The 23,303-nt window shown below is 37.0% G+C and overlaps 1 protein-coding gene across 1 annotated transcript in view; it reads right to left on the reverse strand.

Annotated features, from left to right (window-relative positions):
* Positions 1-6,381: 6,381 nt before the first annotated feature.
* Positions 6,382-23,303, reverse strand: part of IL13RA1 (interleukin 13 receptor subunit alpha 1) — a 48,794-nt gene continuing 31,872 nt past the window's right edge. The window contains exons 9-11 of the mRNA XM_064482813.1: positions 21,578-21,674; positions 19,231-19,315; positions 6,382-8,862 (exon numbers count right to left, since the gene is read on the reverse strand). Coding sequence (XP_064338883.1) covers positions 8,770-8,862; positions 19,231-19,315; positions 21,578-21,674 — 275 coding nt within the window. The 3' untranslated portion in view covers positions 6,382-8,769. The remainder of the gene's footprint in view (positions 8,863-19,230; positions 19,316-21,577; positions 21,675-23,303) is intronic.

A 23,303-nucleotide genomic window follows, 5' to 3' on the forward strand; every position in this document is an offset into this window, starting at 1 on the left:
AAATTATTAGTTTGGGCTCCAAACTACCTATTTTACTGTCGATGAGCATTATTTTTCCAGTTTTCATCTACCCCAGGGGTGAGGGGTGAAGGTGAATCTGTGAGTGTTGGAGTTTTTTTTTTCTGACAACTAAAAAAGTAAAAAAAAAAAAAAAAAAAAAGAAAGAAAGAAAGAAAAGAAAAAGAAAAAAAAGGCAAAAGGAAAGAAAAAACTACTTTTGATTTTAAGCATTTTAGAAGCATAAATAAAAGTTAAGATTTGAAGTCTAACATTCGAAGATTCTAATTTTGCTAACTAGATTTATACCATATTTTTTCTAAGATAGTGCAATTAGAAAATGTCATGCCATTACAAATTCAGTACAATGAAGGTTAATAGTATAATAAGATATTGTAAAAGCAAGATATATTGCTGTCACTAAGATTGTCATTTTCACATAAGAAGGAAAAAGGAATTGGTTCCAGAATAACAGTATGTGCAATCACAGTCACCATTAAAAAATTTTTTATTTAACTAAAATTGATTTACAATATTGTGTTAGTTTCACGTGTACAGCTTCAGATTCTTTTCCATTATAGATTATTGCAAGATGTTGCACATAGTTCCCTGTACTATACAGTAAATCCTTGTTGTTTTTATCTATTTTATATATATTGGTGTATATCTGTTAATCCCATACTCCTAATTTATCCCTCCTCCCATTTCCCCTTTGATAACCATAAATTTCTTTTCTATGTCTGCGAGTCTGTTTCAGTTTGTAAACAAGTTGATTTGCATTATTTATTTAGATTCCACATATCTGAATATTTATATTCCACATATAAATATCATAATATTCATCTTACCCTGCCTGACTTCACTTAGTGCTTCACTGATAATCTCTAGGTCCATCCATGTTACTACAAATTGCAATATTTCATTCTTTTTTATGGCTAATATTCTATTGTAAAAAAATGTGTGTGTATATATATATATATATATATCCACATTTTCTTTATCCAGTCATCTATTGATTGGCATTTGGGTTGTTTCTATGTCTTGGCTATTGTAAATAGTGCTGCTATGAACATTGGAGTGCATGTATCTTTTAAAATTAGAGTTTTCATCTTTTCTGGATATATGCCCAGGAATGGAATTGCTAGATCATATAGTAAGTCTAGTTTTAGTTTTTTAAGCAACCTCCATACTGTTTTCCATAGTGGCTGCACCAAATTACATTCTCACCAACAGTGTACGAGGGTTCCCTTTTCTCCACAGCCTCTCCAGCATTTATCATTTATAGACTTTTTGATGATGGCCATTCTGACTGGTGTGAGGTAATACCTCATTGTAGTTTTGATTTGCATTTCTCTAATAATTAGCAATGTGGAGCATCTTTTCATGGACAGTCACCATTTACTGAAGTTCACTTTACATGGTTTATTTCATTGACATCTTGAAATAACCCTATGAGGTATTCCTTTTATCACCATTTTACAGATGAGAACTGAGGCTTAGACAGATCAAGGAAACCTCCCCAAAAATTAGAACCAAAAAAAAAAAAAAACATTAAATGGAACATGAGAGAAAGATATGAAAATTAGAGAATCAGCCCAGGACATACAATATCCAACTAATAGGAGTTCTAGAAATCTAGAAAACAGAAAGGAAGATATTATATGAGAAATAATATGATGTCTTAAAAATGAAGGATGAGTTTTTAGATTGAACGGGCTCACAAAAGCCCAGCCCAGTTAATGGAAGAAGATGCATAAGAAGGCAGATCACAGTTAGAATTTAAAACACCAGAGACCAAAAGAGAGCATTTAAAGCTTGCAGAAAAAAAAGTTACATACAAAAAATAAGAAATCAATAGGGGATCCAACTTTTCAAAAGAAACAATAGAAGGAAGCACGTATTGGAATTATGTTTTCAAAATTCCAAAAGGAAATTATTTCTAATTGGGAATTCTTCACCTGGTAAAAATTTTAATGATGTATGAAGAGCTATTCAGATACAGAGGGTTTTTTATAAAATTACCTCCCGTGCAATCTGTCTAAGGAAGTTAGTGCAGGATGTGGACCTGCAAAACTAGGGCATAAAGCAAGAAAGAGGACAACCTGAGATCTAGGAAACAGAATCTAACACAGAAGAGAAGAGAATTCCCAGGATGACAGCTGGGTGGCAGGCTTAGAAGGCAACTATTCCAGAATGGCTGAGGAGGGCAGCAAACTCCACTAGGGCTGTCTCCAAGAAAAAGAAATGGAACTCATAGATTACCTAATATATTTGACCATCCTGAGGGGAGTTTAATGGTTCTGACAGAAAGTTGGGGGCTGAATTCAAGACAGGTACATAGAAAAACAAATTAAACCAAATGTACAGTGTGGAGAATATAGTCAATACCTACATGATATCTTTGTACAGTGACATATTGTAACTAGACTTATCGTGATGGTCATTTTTAAATATACAGAAATATTGAATCACTATGTTGTGTAACAGGAACTAACAGTATTGTAGATCAATTGTACTTCAAAAACAAACAAACTCATAGAAAAATAGATCAGATCTGTGGTTACCAGAGGTGAGGGTGGGGGAGTGGGAATTGGATGAAGGCAGTCAGAAAGTACAAACTCCCAGTTATAAGATAAACAAGTACTAGGAATGTAATGTACAATATGATAAATATAATTAAGATGGCTGTATGTTACATATGAAAGATGTTAAAAGAGTAAATCCTAAGGGTTCTCAACACAAGAAAAAATTTTTTTCTATTTCTTTAATTTTGTATCTATATGAGATAATGAAGGTTCACTAAACTTACTGTGGTCATCATTTCATGATATATGCAAATCAAATGATTATGCTATACATCTTAAACTTATACGGTTCTGTATGTCAATTACATCTCAGTAAAACTGGAAGGAAGAAAAATAAATCCAACCAAACGAGACCATTTGGGAAAAACAAAATAAAGGAAGTATAGTTACTGGCACTTTACATGGATCAACTGTGAGCAATAATTATATGGTATAATGCAAATATTGAATATTTTAACCAAAATTTGTTGTATTTCTTGAAGAGAACTACAAGTGCACTTGGTGTGTAAGTATGTTGGGGGGGCATTTATGAAAGCTAGTTCCTCATCTTCCATAGCAGAAATTTAGAAACAGATAATTTATAAATCTAATAAATAACAATAAGAAATAATATTAAGCATTAGGGTATTATTCAGAAGTAAAGACTTTTATGCCAAAAGAGACAGCTAAAAATGTTAAAAGCAGTTTTAACCAAGAGCAGATTTATTACAACACACTTCTGCAGGTCAGAAGTCCAGCCCAGCATAACTGGATTCTCAGCTTATGGTCTCAGAAGGCTGAAATTACGGGGTCAGCCAGCCTGGGCTCCTATCTGGAGGTGCTGGGGGAGAGTTTGTTTTCAGGCTTATTCAGGCTGTTGGCAGGATCCCGTTCCCTCTAACATCTATTCAGGCTGTTGGCAGGATCCAGTTCCCTCTAACACTTTCTACGTGGCCGCTTCCACCCTTAAGTCAGTAACAGCATTGCGGGTCCTTTCTGTGTTTTGACTCTCTCCTTCTCTTCCGTTTCCAACCAGAGAAATGTCTCTGCTTTTAAGGGCTCAAATGATTAGATAGGACCCACCCAGATAATCTAGTATAATCTCCTCATTTTAAGGTTTGTAATCTTAATCACATTCACAAAGTCCCTTTTGCAATGTAAAGTAACATTTTCACAGATTCCAGGGATTAGGGTGTGAACATCTCTTCTGGGATAAGGAGGGGTGGGGCAGGGAACTGTTTGTTATAAGCGCTAGGGAACTCTTTGACTTAAAATTATTTACATGTTTTATTTTGAGCAAACGAAACCCAAAAAGTTAAATTCAATGACCAAATTTGCAAGTATTAAATTCAAATAGACTCAGTTTTAAAGAATGTATCAGATGTAGTCATTATACAAGCAATCTATATTAAAGTCCTTTTTTTGTGTTTCTTCACAAAGTGACCTAAGATCTACAAAGCATGTTAAGAAATATTTGTTAGGCACAACCATAGCTGTGCCCTTGTGAAAGTTCTGATTTGGATGGACCACAAGGCTCTTTCAGTGTATCAATTCCTTTGTTTTTACTGTTGTATTAAAGGGCTGACTTTGGTTACTTTGGGCAGTTACTGCCAAAAGCTAACTATTTCCTGTAGCAAGGGTAGGAGTTGACCATAAACATATTTTCCTGATATGCAAAACAGAAGTCATGAGTCACCATCTTAATTTTTGCAGGATATCAGAATAGAGCTAATCTAGTCCAACCTTCTTTTATAGATGAGAACACTGATGCCCAGAGAGAGGAAGGAAACTGCCCACTGCATTGCTGGTATATGTAGGTAAGATCTTCACTTGTAAATGAGCTCCAGAACTTGTGGCTACTGTTTTGAGCCTTGGATGGGATGATAACTCACTAAGTCTAACATCTTCATTTTATAGATGGGGAAGCAGACACAGATAGGAAGAGATACCTGCTTGAGGTCATTTGGAACTCCTAAATTCTAATCTAGGTTTCTTTTCCTGTACAAACTAGCCTCCCCATGACTAACCACTTGATACCATGCCGAATCTTATTCACTTCTAAATTCCTAGTACCTGGCCCATTGTCGGGCTCACAGAGGAATGAATGTGGAAATGAATTTTATAAGACATTGTATAAAACTCACTTTGTAATTAAATGATTTAAATTATCAGTCTTCCAGTTGATAAGCAATTTAGCAATAACTTGAAATGTTTCTTCTTTAGGCAGCCAGCTCCTTAGGACAAATAAGTACAGCACTGGCTATATTACACAAGCTCTGAAGTCAGGCTGACTTGTTTTCCAAGTCTGTCTCAGTCACAAGCTAAGCTGTGCGATCTTACACATATACCTCAATCATTTTATGTCTTAAGTTTCTTCATCTATAACATGAAGATAATAATGCAACCTATCTCATGGGAATCACATGGGGATTTATTGAAATAATACATATAACTCGGCACACAATAGCTACTCAATAACTATTAATTTTCTCTTTTTATATAATGGTCTACCTAGTAAATGTTGAAATCTAGCAGTGAAATACTTTCCCATTGCTAATGTTAAACTAAAAGCACTACCATTACAAAAGATAGTTAAAGGCCAAAGAACATTCAGGAAGAAATCATCTTGGGAATTGATGTCAAAAATATCTAGCACACCCAAATGTCAGTAAAACCCCTCCCTCGCTTAAAGTTAAAGCTTGCCAAGATTTAGCTACAGTATTCAGAAAAAAAACTTTAGTGCTTGATTTAATCATCATGGTTTAAAAGAAAACAGGATTTGAAATAAACTGTTCTTGTCTTCTTACTTTCCTCTAAAATTACTAATATTGCAGTAGCATAATATGCTACTCATGTGAGCACAAAGTTGTGCTTGTAAAAGAGCAGAAGTTCATGGAAATGACAAAATGGTAGATTACCCTGGAAAGCAAATGGGCTTAGATCATTCTGGCGCCTCTGCCCTGAGATGAGATGAACATGCTTGTGGCTACAGGAATTTGTTTACCATAGATCTCATACAGATATACAATCTCAAGGGTCCTGGTTAAATGTTTTCTGTCATAATACTCAAGTGTGTCAATGTGTTGAGAATCAAAAGGCAGGTTTCCTTCCTTTTTATTCAAAACAAAACAAAACTATACTTACCTGGAGGTGGACTTCCAGAACCTTCTTGGATAACTTTAGATAGTTATACAAGTAACCTGAGCAAGATGAGTACCCCCTACCCATATCCTAGGACTTGAATCCTGGAAAAATGCAGGGAAGTTAACAAATATGGTCAGGATAAAGGTCCATTCCTAGAATGTAATACAGTACAAATGAGAAAGACCCTCTGTGGCATTCAAACCATTTTGCTGTAGCTACAGAAAATATGAAACCACATCACCGTCTCTTAAGAGGGCAGCTATTGGAAACTGATTTTCTTCATTTCAAACCTAACCTGCTTATATGATTAATTCATAAGTAGATGTCCCTCATCATGTATACCGTGACAGTCTCCTTAAGTACACTGCACTCTATTTTAAGCTTAAAAGTAGAAAGGACTAGTTCTCGATTTCCCTTAATTGTCATAGCCACAATTTATCAAATACTTATGTTCCTTTAGGTACTGTTTGTGAAGGCTGTACTAAAATTAAACCAAGTGCATGCCTTTATCAGAAAACAGGCATACTGAGAGCAGGAAAGTTTAGGGTAAATGACTGTAAGATAAAATAGCTGTTTTGGAATTTTTTCCCAACTTATATTATTTTAACTCCAATTTCTTCTGCCACACACTCCCCACAATACATTCCCCAAAATAAGACAAAGGAAAACATCTGGGTGACATACAAAAAGACAATATTTATTTTACTCAAGCTTTCCTATAAGAAGTTAAACAAAATGATCCCTAGCTGAAGGCATTACCAAAAATGTTAACATTGTTTCATGTATCCCTTCAGTGCCCAGATGAAGAAAAAAGTTATCTGAATGAAAGAAGAATGAGCATCCTTACAGTGGGTTTACTTAGCTATGTGGAGGAAAAAATCCATACAGGTTAGACATAAAATAGTACACAAACTTACTACTTTCCTACAGATAATGGGAATTTCACTGAAGTCTCCAAGAGCTCCCAGGACCTGGGGATCACTTTTCAGCAATTATAAAACAGCCATAGGTGCTCTCATAATTCAATGCCCCCTTTTCCATCAAATATTTTACTGCTAAAAGAGCAAGATGGAAACAAAATACAATTTCCTGCAGGACTGTCAGCATCAGTAGTTCCTTGGGTAATCAGAATATCAAAGCATCCCCCAACTGCCATCTAAATAGGATAACAGGAAAAATGGCTTTGGGGGAGGCATTTAGGTGTTTTGTTTCCCAGAATTATAAGACCTGGCTAGGTAGTAATCTCACCCCTACACAGGAAAACCAAATATTCTTTCTAGAGAACAGTAGGACAAAGAGGAACATCCATGCCTGTCTCCCAACCTCAATCTGACCTCAAAAATAAAAGTACAGGGAGGAAGCACCTTGACATCTATCATTGCCATAAACCCCAATTTCCTCAGAGAAGCCAGGGCACAGAGCTCCTCTGCAGCAGTGCAAGCACGTTGCCACTTTTACCCAAACCTGTAAAGAGTAGGAATCTCTGATCTCTCTTCTCCTAAGAGCAGGAATTGGAAGTAGCATTATCTTATTAATATGAATGGATGAATGTTTGGAGAACCTGTGATATAAAGTTCTCAAATTCCTGCTCGTAATTTGAGTCTATGTGTGTGAGGAGAGAAACACTGGGGTGGGGGGACTTCTCATTTCCATACTTTAAATTTGGAGGAGTTAGGGGGGGTAGAGGGAAGATAGATAGATAGATAGATACGTTGTGGGGATGGGTGGTAATGGACTCATAACATATACAAAAAAAAAAACCAGAATACAGACGTTAGAGCCTTTGATGGCTGGCTATCCATATAAGAAGCAAAACCTACTAATAACCATTTGTGGGAATAAGGGAAAAGAGGAAGACACGACTATTCTTTTTTTTCTCAAGCAAATAGCAAAATTCTACATGAAGATAATCCCTCCTTTCTGTTTAGAAAATGCGTAGAGAAATAGTGCTGAAAACCTTTCAAATAAATGCAGACTCACACAGAAGTTACAAAATATGCGAGAATTAGTCACTGATTCTCAGTCTACTCACACTTTACCTGAGATGCAAATTACTCCCTGCTCCTCTAGGTGTTCTGAGCAGATTTATATTCTAATTGCTAATTAAAGGTGAAAGACTACAACGAAGGGGATGAGGGAGAATGCAAAAGGAGAAATGGGTGTGTGAGATGGGGAGCTGAAAGCTCTGGAAAATGACCGGTGAGGAAAAAGAACTGAGGAGCCCCAGCTAGACTGTCAGTTCTTTGAGGGAGTCTGTGCCTCCAACCTCGGGGCCTCGCACAATCTGGACACATAGTAAATATCTGATTGGAGTAGCAGAGGTGAAGGAAAAACAATACCTCATTAGATTCTATGTGGTTCAAACTGTAATACCCAATAAGTCATTCTGCCTCTACTGCCCTTAAAAGCCTGAAATGACTTTGAAAGTTCTCAGTAAAGAAACTGCCTCTGCTTTTTCTGTAGTTGTCATCAGCATGGCCGTCACTGATGCCTGAGCCTTTCAAAGCAGAGGAAAAAATGCTGCTGAAGGGGACGATGATTCTGGACTGTTAAGAGTTTTAATAGCCAGAGCCATTACTCAATGGGATCCCAAACAATAGATAACAGATTTTATCAATTTTGTTTGCTAGATGTTCTCTATGACTCAAATTTGGCTTTAGCCTTTGCACCCAAAATGAGTTCCCTCATAAATACAATTTGTTGATATTACTTGACACAAAGAATACAAAGCAGATACAGATCCCTCAGGAAGTCGTCACAACTCTTGATAAGATTAACTCGACTGCCATCATCACTTTTTGCTTTTGTCCCCTAGTTTGAAGCCTTCGCAAAAGATGTCTGCTTTTATAATTCAATGAGAATGACTCCGCTCTCTTCTCCAAAGAGCCCATTATTTTTAGTTTTTCAGTGCACAACTCAGCATAAAGACCTGTGGCTCTTATGAGCTGCCTGTTTTTAAATGGACCAGTAGTTTCAGTTTCCATTTAACAAGTTCCCAGATAACAAATGGAGAATGGAGTGAATCTTCACAAGGTCACACTGAAGGTTAAAATAAATTATCCCATCACTGAGAGGCTCTCTTCAGGTTTTCTATCAGCACGACAGAGTCAGTTTCTTCTTTGGTTTGCTTCTCACAGATGTCGTACTTCTTCCAGCGCTGGCAGGGAAGAAAAAACACATACACAATGACTTTTCTAAACAACGTTCTTTCCCTGAGTACTCACAGGCAATGCTTATTTTTAGGTTTGCGTGCATGGAACCCTGAGTGTATGTTTTCCTGGTTTTTTTTTTTTTTTTTGACCTAAGAATCTTCGTCTATTTGAACAATTAATGAAACACAACAATCAGGAATTAACATTAAAGGGGAAAAAAGCATGGGCTTGTTATATGATGTTTAGTGACTAGCTCAAGAGATAAACAAATGGAGACATCTCCAAAATTGGAAACAGTCTTCTGAAGAAGAACAAAAAGGTGGCATGCTTTTCTCACTTCAACTGTTTCTATCGTTATTTTCTTACCACTCAAATTTGACCATTGCTCCAGAGATATCATAGGCTCAAAAAGGCAACTAGCATCCAGGTGAATGGCAATATATAAAATGTCTTAGTGTGGTTAAAACTTTTTAAAGAGCTTGTATCAACAGCTTCATGTAACATCATTTGCTAGAAAAGGGAATTATGCATATAAGGTAAGCGCATCTTGAACTCAATTTAAGTGTGTCTCTTATGGTGAAAGCCAGTTTCTTAGTCTTTGCCTTCTTTACGTATAAATCAAAGGAAAAAGTGAAACCTGAGTTTACTCCCCTTATCTGTAAAATAAAGTTGTTAGACTAAACCAGGGGGCGGCAAACTATGGTCTAAATGCCAAATCCAGCAGGCCCCCTGGTCTTGTAAAGAGTTTTGTTGGAACACAGCCACACTCATTTGCTTCTATATTGTCTGTGGCTGTTTTCATGCTACAACAGCAGACTTGAGTTGCTGTGTCAGAGAGCAAATGGATTGCAAAGCCAAAGATATTTACTATCTGGTTCTTTACAGAAAAAGTTTGCCAACCCCATGTGCTAGATTACTTCAAAGCTCCTTTTCTGCTCTGCTGTTTTCTGGTTTTATAAGCCTAGAAAAGGAAGTGGAAAGAAGGAAAAACAGAACAAGTAACAATGACTATTCAGCTGCCTCAGGTTGTGCAATTAGAGATGGACTCAGCAAGTCAGGAGCATGCAGTCTTAGAGAGCATTGGAGGGATGAGTTGGGAAGCACTGCTTAAGATAGCCAAATTATTCTAAATAATGATTTAACCCTGGTACTCCTAGTGGAATAGCTAAAATGAAAAAATACTGACAATTCCAAATGCTGATAAGGATGCAGAGTAACTAGATCTTTCATATATAGGTAGAAATGTAAAACAGTACAGCCACTATAGAAGACAGTCTGACAATTCCTCATAAAATAAAATATACACTTACCGCATGACCTAGACATCCTACTCCCAGGTACTGACCCAAGAGAAAGGACAACGTGTCCACACAAAGACCTCTACATGAATGTTTATAGCAGCTTTATTCATAAAAGCCAAAAAACTGTCTTTGAACAAATAAATGGTTAAATAAACTGTGGAATTCTGCTCAGCAAGAGAAAGCAATGAACTACTGATACACGCAACAACACGAGTATCTCTTAAATGCACTAAGTGAAAGAAGCCAGACTCAAAAATCTATGTACTGTGTGACTCCATTTATATGACATTCTGGAAAAGGCAAAACTTCAGGGACGGAAAACAGACCAGTGGTTGCAAGGGTATAGGGTTAGGGAAAGGTGTTAACTGCAAAGGGGCATGAAGGAACTTTCGGAGAGATGATGGAAATGTTCTCTATATCTTGACTGGAGTGATGGCTACAAAATTCCAAATATTTGCTAAAACTCTTCTAACTGTACACTTATAAAGAGTAAAATTTATGATATGTAAATCAAATTAGCAAACTTGATTTTTTTAAAATGTGAAACGCACAGACTTTTAATAAAAAACAATCTGAAAAAATTATATAACCTTGAAACAATGGCTTAGTCAATAAATGGCACTAAGACAACTGGCTAAATATTTAAAAAATAAAGTTAAACCCTACCTCACCACCTACATGGATAAACTCTATATGGATTAAAGACCTCTATTTAAGAAAACAAAATCATACATTAGAAACTGACACAATGTAAGCTGACTATACTTCAACTTTTTTTTAAAAAAGTGTATTATAGGACCAGGGCTGGCAAATTTTTCTGTAAATGGCCAGATAATAAATATTTTCAGCTTTGAGGGCCATATAGTCTCTGTCTCAAATAACTCAACTCTGCTGTTGTAGCATGAACAGGCATGGCTGTGTTCCAACAGAACTTTTTTGTGGACCCTGAAATTTTAATTTCATATAATTTTCTTCTTTAGATTTTTTTCAACTGCTTAAAAGTATAAACACCATTTGCAGCTTGCAGCCTGTATACAAACAACTGGCAGGCAGAATTTGGCCCAGGGTCTGTAATTTACAGAGAAATCCAATGAGGAAATTATAGTGGTTGGCAGCATAGTTTTTGAATCTCCCCAAATGCTACCATAAAAACCACAAGTAGGAAAGGTAAGTATGGTAAGTAGGAAAACAAACAAACAAACAAAATCCATGGGTGCAATCTGTGACAAAACCAGATGAAAATGATGCTGCCATGAACCCTGAAATACGAGTGGGTGGGGACAAATTAGATATGCTACAAGAACAAAATGGTATTATCTATGGAAGAGTTCAGAGAGGGAATTAGCAGGGCATCTGATAGATCTGAGAACTCTGAAACAACTCACTTAGACCTCAGCAAGCTACTTTCTGAACAACAAGTGAGACTGGCAGAGGCCTGCACCATCAAATTGTGACTGAGTGCAAGGAGTCCATGGAACAGCCTGGGAACCATGTGGGCCCTATGAGCTCTGAAAACCATCCAAAGCTCCCTTCCTGGGCAAAGTCCCACTCTGAGGAGAAACTGGTGGGAATGGATTCCACATCGGCCACGACAGAGACAAGAGAGACAAAACAGAAATTCCAGATAAAAGTAGAGGTAGTGAACAGGCAAGGCCAGATTTCAGAAAGGAATTCACTGTAACTTTGAAAAAGTATCAAAAACAATAGAAGATGGAATTCTATAGCCATGAAATTAGGGGAAAAAAAAAACTATCTTAAATCAAGCCTCCTTCTGAAACTTCAGGAAAACTTCACATCAAGCAACAAGAAGAATATTCTTACAGAATTAAAAACAAGCCAGAAAGGTATGTCCAAAAAAAAATACAAAGAGGTAAATTATAACCTATTATTTCAAAACTAGCTAAAATATATTAAGAAAAAGTTATATAATATGAAAAAATATGCATGATATGGAAGAATATAAAATTCAGAATAAGAACAACTCAGAAATGACATGGTAAAAACCCAAGAATCAGAAGTAAAAGAAAAGACTCATTTCAGAAATGAAGACTAGCTAGAAGAAACAAAGGGGCAAATACAACAGGTAATACCTTAAGAGAAGCAACAGATAAAAAGGAGGATTTTTTTAATCAAAAAGAAATGAAGGTGGATGAAAATTATTCAAGAGGATATGACAAGTATAGAAAACAGGCAAAGAAAAAACAAGGGAACAGAAAAAAAAAAGTGAAGAAATTTTTACTGAAATTAAAAAAAAATCTAAAACTACATACTGGAAAAGCATACCATATGCCTCAGAAACAACCCAGAATGACCAACACCAAGACATATTCTGGCAAAATTATTGGACTTTGAAGAAAAAAAAATCTGTTGACAACCAGGCAAAAAAGACCAAGTGTTTTAATACAGAAAGAAAATCATATTGTCAGCAGACTTTGATTACATTTTATGCCAGAAGAAAATGGATGACATATTTAAGATAGCCAAGGCAAGAATATGTAAGCCATGGATTTTATATCTAGCTAAAATGACTTTCAATTATTAATTCAGGAAACTCCATCAATGTATAACTAATTCAGGAAATGTTAGTCCCATGAATCCTCCCTGAGAAAACTTTTGGAGTTTCAAAAACCAAAATGACTGGAGAAACATCAACATAAAGACCAGGAGTTAGCATCAAATACATACCCATATAGAATTAAGACTAAAGAGAGCTATAAGGGAGACAATAAAGTATATAATAGCCTTACATACTGACAAGGTAGATACTGGACAACTTTAAACATGGGGAGAGAATGGGGAGAACATAAGGGAAAACTGCTCTTTTCAATAATTATTAAAAATTATTTTATAGTTTGTCAAAAGTTCAGAAATTCCTTCAGTTCTGTTTCTTTCTCATCTGTTAAATTCAAATAAAAATAAACATGAGCATTTAATTAAAACATTTTATATAATATGATTGGTTAAAAGTGTAGACTGGAGAATCAGGATGCCTGGGTTCAGATCCCAACTTGGACACTTGCTAGTTAAGTTGAGATCCTAGCTCTGCTAGGTAGCAGCATTGGAGCCTTAAACAAGTTACACATAATCCCTCTGGCATTCCATTTTCTTCATCTATATAATGGAGATATTACCTACTGCAGGATGGGGACAAATTAATGAGGAAAGTGCTTAGAAAAGTGTCTGACACCCAGCAAAAGTTCAATAAGTATGAACTGTTATTATTGTTGTCACTATTATTCCATTTATCAATAAAGGTACAGTAGCCCTCTGGAGAATGTGCATAAGTTATGTGGAACTACTACACCATTTGACATAAAGGATTTGAGCATCCCTGGATTTGGGTATTCAACAAAGCCCTGGAACCAATCACACACGGATACCAAGGGACGACTGTATTTCCATTTCTCTCTGTTGTTCTTATAACAATAAAGATGGTGATAGGATTAAGAAGGGTGTGATTTTATTTTTCCTCTTTTGGTTATCTATATTTCTCATTTCTCTATAACAAATATTTATTCCTTTTAAAAGAAAAATTATTTTAATTTAAAAAGCACCCTGATTATTATACTTTAATTAGTTTCTGATCATTAGACCCAGGGCTTAGCTATGTTGGGCAGGGAGAAAAGCAATCTGAACACTACAGCAGAACTGGCTTCTAAGAATACATTAATTTTATTTAATTGCCTTTTTTCATTCCTGAAACTTGGATTACACTCATTTTCACCCATCATCAGCATCAGGGCCTTTGCCTGAGCATGGCTTCTATAAATATGCCCATGTAAGGTAAAAGGGAAAAATGCAGAGGCTCTGACCTATTATTCAATTTTGTGAATTATGTCAGTCTAATTTTAAAATTACTTGTAGAAAAAAATAAATCCACAAAATTACAGTCCATAATTGAATTCTTACACTGCCAATTTTTTAAACAAGATTAATCAACAATACAATAATGGCCAAAGATGAAAAACATCAGAGATGAAAAAAATTGGTGTTTGGGTAGTGAACACAACTGGCTTCTAGTTATTAGTCATCCTAGAAAAATAAATGTATGTATGTATTTAAAGAAATAAACACAATTCATAGAATAACAGAACATCAAGTCTCAATTTAAGAGCACTTTCAAGATTTGGTTATTTCCCACAGTTAATTTCCCGAAAGAGGTGAAGTGGGTTTCATGCACCTAAGCCCCATGCAAAACACTGGCTTGATGTATACAAGTCAATTGATTATGTGCCTCCATCTTCAGAGCAACATTCACAATAGAACGTTGTACAGTATGAACTGTGGATCCCCATGCCTTAAAACCACTGCAGTGTAAAAAGCACTAGTTGAATGTGGTGTGGAGGGGACTAATTTGGTACCATTTGAGGTGGCTACTAATCCAAACCCTCACTTTAAAAATTGATAATTAAAGGGAAAGAATTAAACATGTATCCTGCCTTTCTAGCAGAAACAGAATTTCAGAGCAATCAAGGATCCTAGTTGATGACTGAAAGCAGTGCTTTATAGAAAAGTGTCAGCTTATAAAGGTAGATTAAATGATAGATGAGAAAAATCATCATTTCACAACCCCTAATGAAATTATTGATTCAAGCAAGGATACCAATTGGCCAATAAAAAGCATCAGCTGAAGAGTTGGCAGGGTGCTAACAAAATACCACTCAGATTATCTTCAGGTGGCAGAAGCAGGGAGTGTAGATGGCAGGAGGGGACATGCTATTATCACCTTAAATACAGTGGTCAATCTTAGCCTCACTAATAGTAGGACAACTGGATATTATCTGTCTCCTGACAATTGGGACAGCTGGAAAAATTTAAATATGAATTGTGTATTAATCTTTAATCTTTAAAGTGCGGTCACATTATTTTGGCTATGTAGGAAAGTGATCTTAGTTTTTAAAGATACATATTGAAGTTAAAAAAAATCAGCAGTATTTGGAAGTCAACTCCAAGTTAAAGAGCTGCTTTCCAATCAGGAATGCAAAACTGGCACAGTACTGAAAATATAATTGGTTTCCAAGAAGTCAGGGAAGAATAGATAATATTTTATGGATGAACAAGAAATGCAGATGCAGAAAAGAAGCAATTCCCTCTGCAAAGCACCCCCAACTCCCCCCAAATATGGCCGGCAGCCCAGTTAGTCACAAAGAAAAGGCAAACAGCAAAGCAACAGGAAAAAATGCTGTTGGCCAGAATGTTACTACAGTGACGAACAAAACACTGTCAAAACACTGTCAAAACACTAGAAACCTTAAGGAAAACTATACAGAAGATTTAATTAATTGGTAGCCAAACCTAAGTAAGTTTTTTTTTAAGAACCACTATTGATGGTGCAGCGTGGAAGAAGAAAGTGTTTAGAAAGAGCATGGGTTATTTCTTGGGAATAGAAATTGGTAATTTTGGGCTACAGTGGATTCTAGTTCAGGTTCTGCAAATTATCTCTCTAGATGATAGTTCTTGAAAAATTTCTCTGTCACCCTCAACATCCTCATCTTTAAAGTGAGGGGTTGGATTAGAACCTAGAGTTTTGAAAATTTATAATTAAAGGTAACTAAACATGTAAACATCCACCTCGCTAGATGACTGCTAGGGCCATGTTCATTCCATAATTTAATGATTCTAGAAGTAAAAGGATAGTCTTCCTCCTGCACACGCAGTTCAATTTGTGAGAATTGCTGCCATGTAGAGAAAGCAGATTATTCATTTGGTTAAAAAGCAAACATGAAAATTTGTTCTATTACCCTTTCTCCTGTCTGGCATTTATTACACTTTTAGTTTTAAACATGGACTTTATTTAATGGTCTGCAACCACCACAAACAAAAACATCTTATGCTTTTAGAGGTCCATCCTGTCAGTGTATCCGCCTCACTAAATTATAGAATTATCTGACTCATCGGGACAACATATTATCCTCTAGACAGCAAACTGAAAAAAAGCAATTTTCCCATCTCTGAGAAAGATAATTGATCTGATTTTGCTGTCAATGTTACCATCATTCACTCTATCACCCAGGCTTGAAACCTTGAGATTATTTTTTACTCTCACCACCTTTCATTACCCAGTCACCAAGTCGTAATGAGTTTCCTTTAATAATGTCTCTTGCATCAATCTCATATGCTACCTCTGAAGTTCAAATCCCTATAACCTCACAGACCTGGATGACCACAATATTCTCTTCTCCCTTAATGACTGGTACAGGGTTTCTTTTTATTATAAAAGTGATACATGCTCATTACAGGCAATTTGGAGATTTCAGAGAGGGAGATAGAGAATAATATCAATTATCCACAATCCTGCCCAGAGATGATCATTTTGACCCATTTCCTTCCACTCATTGTTCTATGTATATACTGATGCATTTTTATAAAAATTAGGATTGTAATACCCTACACATTTATAATATGTTTCTTATTCTTATATCATGAGTATTTTGCTATGATATTAAATGCTTTGGAAACCTAACTTTTAACAAAACTTTTTCAATTATTGATGTTTCCTGGTTTCTAATTTTTCATGTTAGAAACAAATGCTGCATTGACCATCCTTGTACCATTGTTGGATTATTTCCTTAAAATAGATTCCTAAAGAAATAATTACAAAAGCAAAGATTCTTGTTACATTTTACCAAGTTGCCCTCCAGAAAGAATATGTATTATTTTATAGGCCCACCAGCAGTGCATGAAAAGTGCCAGTTCCCCACCCACTTGTTAACACTGGATATTACCACTTTTTAGAAATGTATTAAGCTGGAAATTTATATCTCATCAACACTTTGGTTGTATGTCTTGTATATATCAGTGAATCCAAACATGTTTTCACAGATATTGGGCATTTGTGTCATGGTACCCCCCTGTCTAATCCATTTTCACCAGGTTATTGTCAGAATGACATTCCTAATACTTTCTCCTATAACGCCAGCCATAATGTAACTCCAAATCTGTTTCTCAGAACTGCCCTATCCCAACCTGGTACTTCCGCCATACAGAACTTTTAGGAGGTAGTGAGTTCTTTAGGACAAACATTCTAGCTTACAAGAGGCAATGCAGCATAGTGGAAAGGGAGAGAGAACTCTAGAATCAGTCAGTCCTGGATCAAATCCCACCTTACTACCTATTAGCTGTGTGACTGCAGTATACTTACCTAACCTCACTGAGACTCCATTTCCTTTTCTGTAAAGTGGTACTAACCACACCTACACCACAGGGTGGTTATGAAGATAGAGCATTTAATACACTGTGTACACATAACAGACCTCCTGGTTAGAGGTGTTGCTAGAGTGCTTGCACAATTCCCAGCCTCCAGCATCTTTCACAGTAGCTGGTGCAACGAAGAAAGACAGAGAGATAATCCTAAGGAAAATGCACATAGCAGTGATTTTCAAAGTGTGGTCCACGAATGATTTTGCCAGGATAGGAATCATCTTCAGACTCCTTTTAAATATGCAGATTCCTGGGATCCATCCCAGATCTAGTGAATTTGAAATTCTGGAGGTAGGGCCCAGGATTCTATATAATGACAAGCATTCCAGTCAATTGTGACAACTAAAGTTGAAGAACCACTGGTTGCCATAGTCACCTCAGTTACAGTACACAATCCCATCAGGCACCTGACTTCTAGACCGACATGCCTAGTGGTGCCTCATCCCCCAGGGCCTGGCAGAGTTACCCATTGTCTATGACCATGACTTGGTGAAAAATGATCCAGATGATTCCTCCTCGGATTCCTGCCTTCCTCCCATAGCCACATATCATCATTGCCATTCTAAATCAGTCATTATAAGAACTGTTTGGGTATTAGAGATAAATGGAAAGTATTATCAACAGTAATAGTAATCACTAACACTAAGCACCTATAATGCGCCAGGCATGCTAAGTGGTTTTTAATGTATAAGTTAATTTAATCCACATAACAACACTATGAGGCAGGTGCTGTCATTACCTTCACTTCACAAATGAGAAAACTGAGGCACAGAGAGGTTAAGGAAGTTACCTAAGGTCAAATAGATGGTAAATAACACAGCAGAGATTTGCACCCAGACAATCTGACTCCAGAGCTCAGGCTATTATCCACTACGCTGTACTACTTCCCTGAATTAACTGCCCTATGCCTGAAATCACTAACTTAAGATATATACAATGATACTGATATGTATTTTTTTTAGTGCCTTTATTACTTTATTTGGGTGAATGTATTTACCAGAGAAACCTCAAACTCTTTTGTTCCTATAAGGTCTTAGGTTTTCCAGCCACCAATTCTAGCATGAAAGTCCGCAGCAAACTGACTATTAACAGTTCGAGTGGGTTTGCTCTAGTTCCGTGTCTTCGGAGGCCAGCCTTCCAGGCAACAGCATGAACAAAATCTATTTCAATTGTTTACCCTATCTTCATATTTTCACAAAGCAGGTTTTAATAATTATCCAAGAGTCAGAAGACCTGCCTATTGGTTTAGTTTCATAAAAGAGGCTCCCTCGACTGTGGGTTTGGATCAAATATGTTCCCTACCCCAGAGAGAGAATGAAGCCCAGTGACATCAGATGGGCAAAGTATTCTGGGGACCTCTTAAATGGTATGCTTTTAAATCAGCTCTTCTTTAAGCTTTTAGATAAAATGTAGTTTAAAATAGCCAATTTTGAAATGAATTTCTAACACATGCTACAACATGGATGAACCTTGAAAACATTGTGCTAAGAGAAAGAAGCCAGACACAAAAGGACAAATATTGCACGATTCCATTTATATGAGGGACCCAGAACAGGTAAATTGATAGAGACAGAAAGCAGAATAGAGGTTACCAGGGGCTGAGCGGAATGGAGAGTTATTGTTTAGTATAGTTTATGTTTAGGATGATGAAAAAGTTCTGGAAATAGTGAGGATGGTTGCACAACATTGTAAATGTACTTAATGCCACTGAACTGTACACTTAAAAATGGTCAAAATAGTAAATGTTACGTTATATATATTTTACCAAATTTTAAAAAAAAAAATCCCACAGCCTCTAGCCTCTAAAAAAGAAAAAAAAAAGAAAGAAAAAGAAAAGAAACCAATTTTGAAACTCATGGAGTCAGTGCTTACCAGGGTATCATCATTCTGGTCTCCAAACATTTCTTTAAAAATTTTGCCAGGATCAGGAATTGGAGGGAATATAATGATCTTGAGCCTTTAAGAAAACAAAGACATTTTTGATCAAATCTTCCAGTCCATAGGAATGTCCCACTTAAAAACAGCGATATTAAAAGAAGGCTTGGACAAAAGATATGGTACACAAGTCATCTTTAGTGATAAAGCAGTTGTGAAGAACTTTCTAAAACAAGCTGAGAAATCAATGCCCTAAGAGTACCAAGTGTGAGTAGAGCAAAGGGACCATAGGGATAAGCAGGCTATTTACACCTTATTATTTAAAAAAAATTTCCAGTTTTATTGAGATATACTTGACAAATAAAAATTGTATAAATTTGAGGTGTGCAACGTGATATTTTGATATACGTATACACTGTGAAATGAAATGATCACCACCATCAAGCTAATAAACACATCCATTACCTCACACAGTTATGATTATGTGTGTGTGTGTGTGTGTGTGTGTGTGTGTGTTATACTCTTATCATTTAAGGAATAAGGGTGCTTTACTTATCATAGACCAGATGGAGCTTTATAATTTTGAAAAAAATAATCTTCTGAGAACAGGGGACATTCCTCTTTAATTTTTCTTTCTTTTTCTTGTCTCCTCTATTTTTGCATCTTATAGTACCCTTTGGTAGACCTACCTCATCTCCTAGGTCTCTAAATATTGGTGTGCCCCAGGATTCAGTCTTCTGTCTCCTTTATCTCACTCACTTTATTAGTGCTATCTTCCAGGCTTAGGGCTTTAAATTTACTTACACGCTGAGGACTCCCGAAATTCTATTTCCAGCCTAGACTTCTCCCTTAAACTCCAGATTTACACACATATACAAGTTCCTATTTAACATCGCTACTCGGATATCTCATAGGCATTTCAAACTTATCATGTTCAAAACTGAAGTCCTCCCCTCCCCCTAAAGCCAGCTCTCCTCACAATCTTCTCTATCTCAGTAAATGGCTCCAGCGTTCACCCAGTTGCTGAAGCCAAAAATCTAAGAGTCATCCTTTGAATCCTCAATTTCCCTCACACCTCCAGAGACAAGCAGCCATCAGCAACTGCTATCAAAGCCATCTTCAAACTATACCCCACATCGGACTACTTCTTACTACCCCCATTGCTAACCTCCTAGCCTAGGCTACCCTTATCTTTCCACTCAATCACTGCAACACTTCCTAACTAGTCTAACTGCTTCCATTCTTGCCAGAGTCAATTCTTCACCCAGCAACTACAATGATCTTTTATGACAGTAAATCTGATCACATCCTTCCCCTGCTTAGTTAAAACTCTCTAATGTCTTCCCATCATGCTTAGGATAAAACCTCAGTTCCTTGCCAGGGCCTACGTGATCTGGCCCCTCCAACCCCTCCAGCCTCATCTCCTGTCACTCTCTCCTTTGCGTGCTCTCCTCTCCAACAAGACACACCAAGTTCATTCCAGCTTCAGGGCCGCTGCACTGGTTGTTCCTTTGGCCTGGAATGCTTTCTTTGAATATCTGAATGGCCCTCTCCTTAATTTAAGTCTCTCCTCCAATGTTACTTTCTGAGAGAGGCCTTCCCTGGCCATTGAATACAAGATGAGCCTTATATCACTTCCAAGCCTTTCTCCCCACCTCAAACCCAGAACTTTACTGCTTACTATGTGAAACCAAGGATAGGGACTTCGTCCCATTCTTTGCCGCAACTCCAGCAATTAGAACAGTGCCTGACATATCAATAGGCACTCAATAAATGTATATTGAAAGAGTATTGAAATCATGATAAAATATTGATTTTAGAACCAGCTTAATAACCTTATTCCAACTTTAGGTATTTACTGAAAAAGCAAACAGCACCAGACTAGTCCCTATGGTGAGACAGACAAAGTAAACCATTCTCAAGGAATGAGGGCTGTATCTTAGAGACAATTTGAAGTTCTCTTTCCTATAGCATTAAGTAGCAATCTGCTTTGCATGCAGACTAGACAAATCATTTAATTAGTAATGGTCTCCATTTCTAAAACTTATGAGCTACCAACTAACTGTTGACAAATTAGGCATTTGAAAGAGTAGAGTGAACGTAGGTTCTATCCATAATTCTAAACATACATAAAAAGAGCAGAGCCCTGGGAAACTAATCCAACATTTTCCTCATCAGAAAATGGGCACAATAATACTTCCTTGCCATGCCATACTACCAAAAGCCAGCTATAGCCAAAATGCTTCTAACACACTGGGCAAACAGCAAACACACCCACAAAGAATAATAACCATAGCAACCAGGCTAACAGAAACTGTCAAACCTGCCCAGGCAGTTGCCTTACCTTTTCAGATATAGCAGGAGGACTATGATTGCAGCTGCAACGATGACCGGAATGATGAGTAACGTGGTTATGTAGAACGTGGGATTGGCCCTCTGACCTGGAGAATGGAAAGCAAAGAGAAAGACATGAGAAATAAAAACCTTTTGGAAATAAACCAAGCAACAGTTCTATTAGACTAATAAGATCACAGATATTTCTGTCCTCTACCCCATCCTATTTCCCAAGACTCTTCAATTCTCTTATCTTTTGTTATCTTAATAGTGGGAAAAAAAGTCCTGCTCTGGTGCCTAAAATTCCATGGGTGAAGAAGCACTTTAAGGATTATCTGAAATCAGGATATCTTAACTGGTTTCAGACACTATTAACAAAGATGTTATATCTGTTAAGTATGTCATCTCATTAACAGTAATTATCTTTCCTTATTGGTTACTTAGCACTATTAGAACACCTAAAATAATACTAACAATGGCTACCGCTACTACTATTCTTAATTGAGCATCTACTATATGTCTGATTTCATACTAGAAAATTGCACATGCTTATATCTATGATATTGAGATATATAATATTATTTCCCATTTATACAGATGAGAATTATAAGGCTAAGAGAGGTTTATTGGCTTGCCCAGAGGGTTTAGTAAGTGATGGAGTCTAGCCTCAAACCCCATACTGTCCAATTCCAAAGGCTTACATTAACTGCCTTGCTACACCTAACACATAGAATGGCACGTGTCTATGTATATGCTCATCTTTTCCACTAGGGCATGAACATCTAGAAAGCATCATCAGAGCCTAGCATTGTTTTAAGCAGCCTCTAAGATGACCCCAAATGATCCCTGCTTCCTGATATTCACGATCTTGTGTAATTCCCTCCCCTTGAGGGTGGGCTGGACTAAATGAGTGAATAGCAACAGTGATGGGAAGTCCTTTCCGAGATTAGGTTATAAAAGACTGTGGATTCTATATTGGGTGTTCTCTCATATGCTCCTTCTTCCTTGGACCACTCACTTGGGGAAGCCAACTGCCATGTCATGAAGTAGCCCTGTGGGGAGGTCCAAGGAACGGAGAGAGGCCTCTGTATTAGTTTGCTAGAGGTGCTGTAACAAATCACCACACACCGGTTGGCTTAAAACAACAGAAATATAGAAGTCCAAAATCAAGATATGAGCAGGGACATACTCCCTCCGAAGGCTCTAGAGTGGACTCTCCCCTTGCCTTTTCCTAGCTTCTGGTGGCTCCCAGGAATCCTTAGTATTCCTTGCCTTATAGCTGCATCACTCTAATCTCTGCCTTCATCTTCACATGGCTTTCTTCTGTGTGTTTCTGTATATCCCCTCTTCTTCTGATAAAGATACTAGCCATTGGATTTAGGGCCTACTCAAAACCAGTATGACCTCATCTTAACTTGACTACATCTACAAAAACTCTATTTGCAAATAAGGTAACAGTCACAGGTACCAGGAGTTGGAACTTGAACATATCTTTTTGGGGCATATGATGCAACCTGCTACAGCCTCCAACCAGCAGCCAGAATGGAAATAAGGCTTTCCAATGATCATATGAGTGAGCTTAGAAGTGGCTTCTCCAGCCGCAGTCAAGTCTTCAGATGAGACTGCAGTCCCAGTCAACAGCTTGACTATAACCTTATGAGAGAACTTGAGCCAGAGGTACCTAGCTAAGCTGTGCCCAGATTCCTGCGCCATAGACACTGTGAGATGGTAAATAT

Source organism: Camelus dromedarius, chromosome X, assembly GCF_036321535.1.
Source record: "Camelus dromedarius isolate mCamDro1 chromosome X, mCamDro1.pat, whole genome shotgun sequence".
Lineage (NCBI taxonomy): Eukaryota > Metazoa > Chordata > Mammalia > Artiodactyla > Camelidae > Camelus > Camelus dromedarius.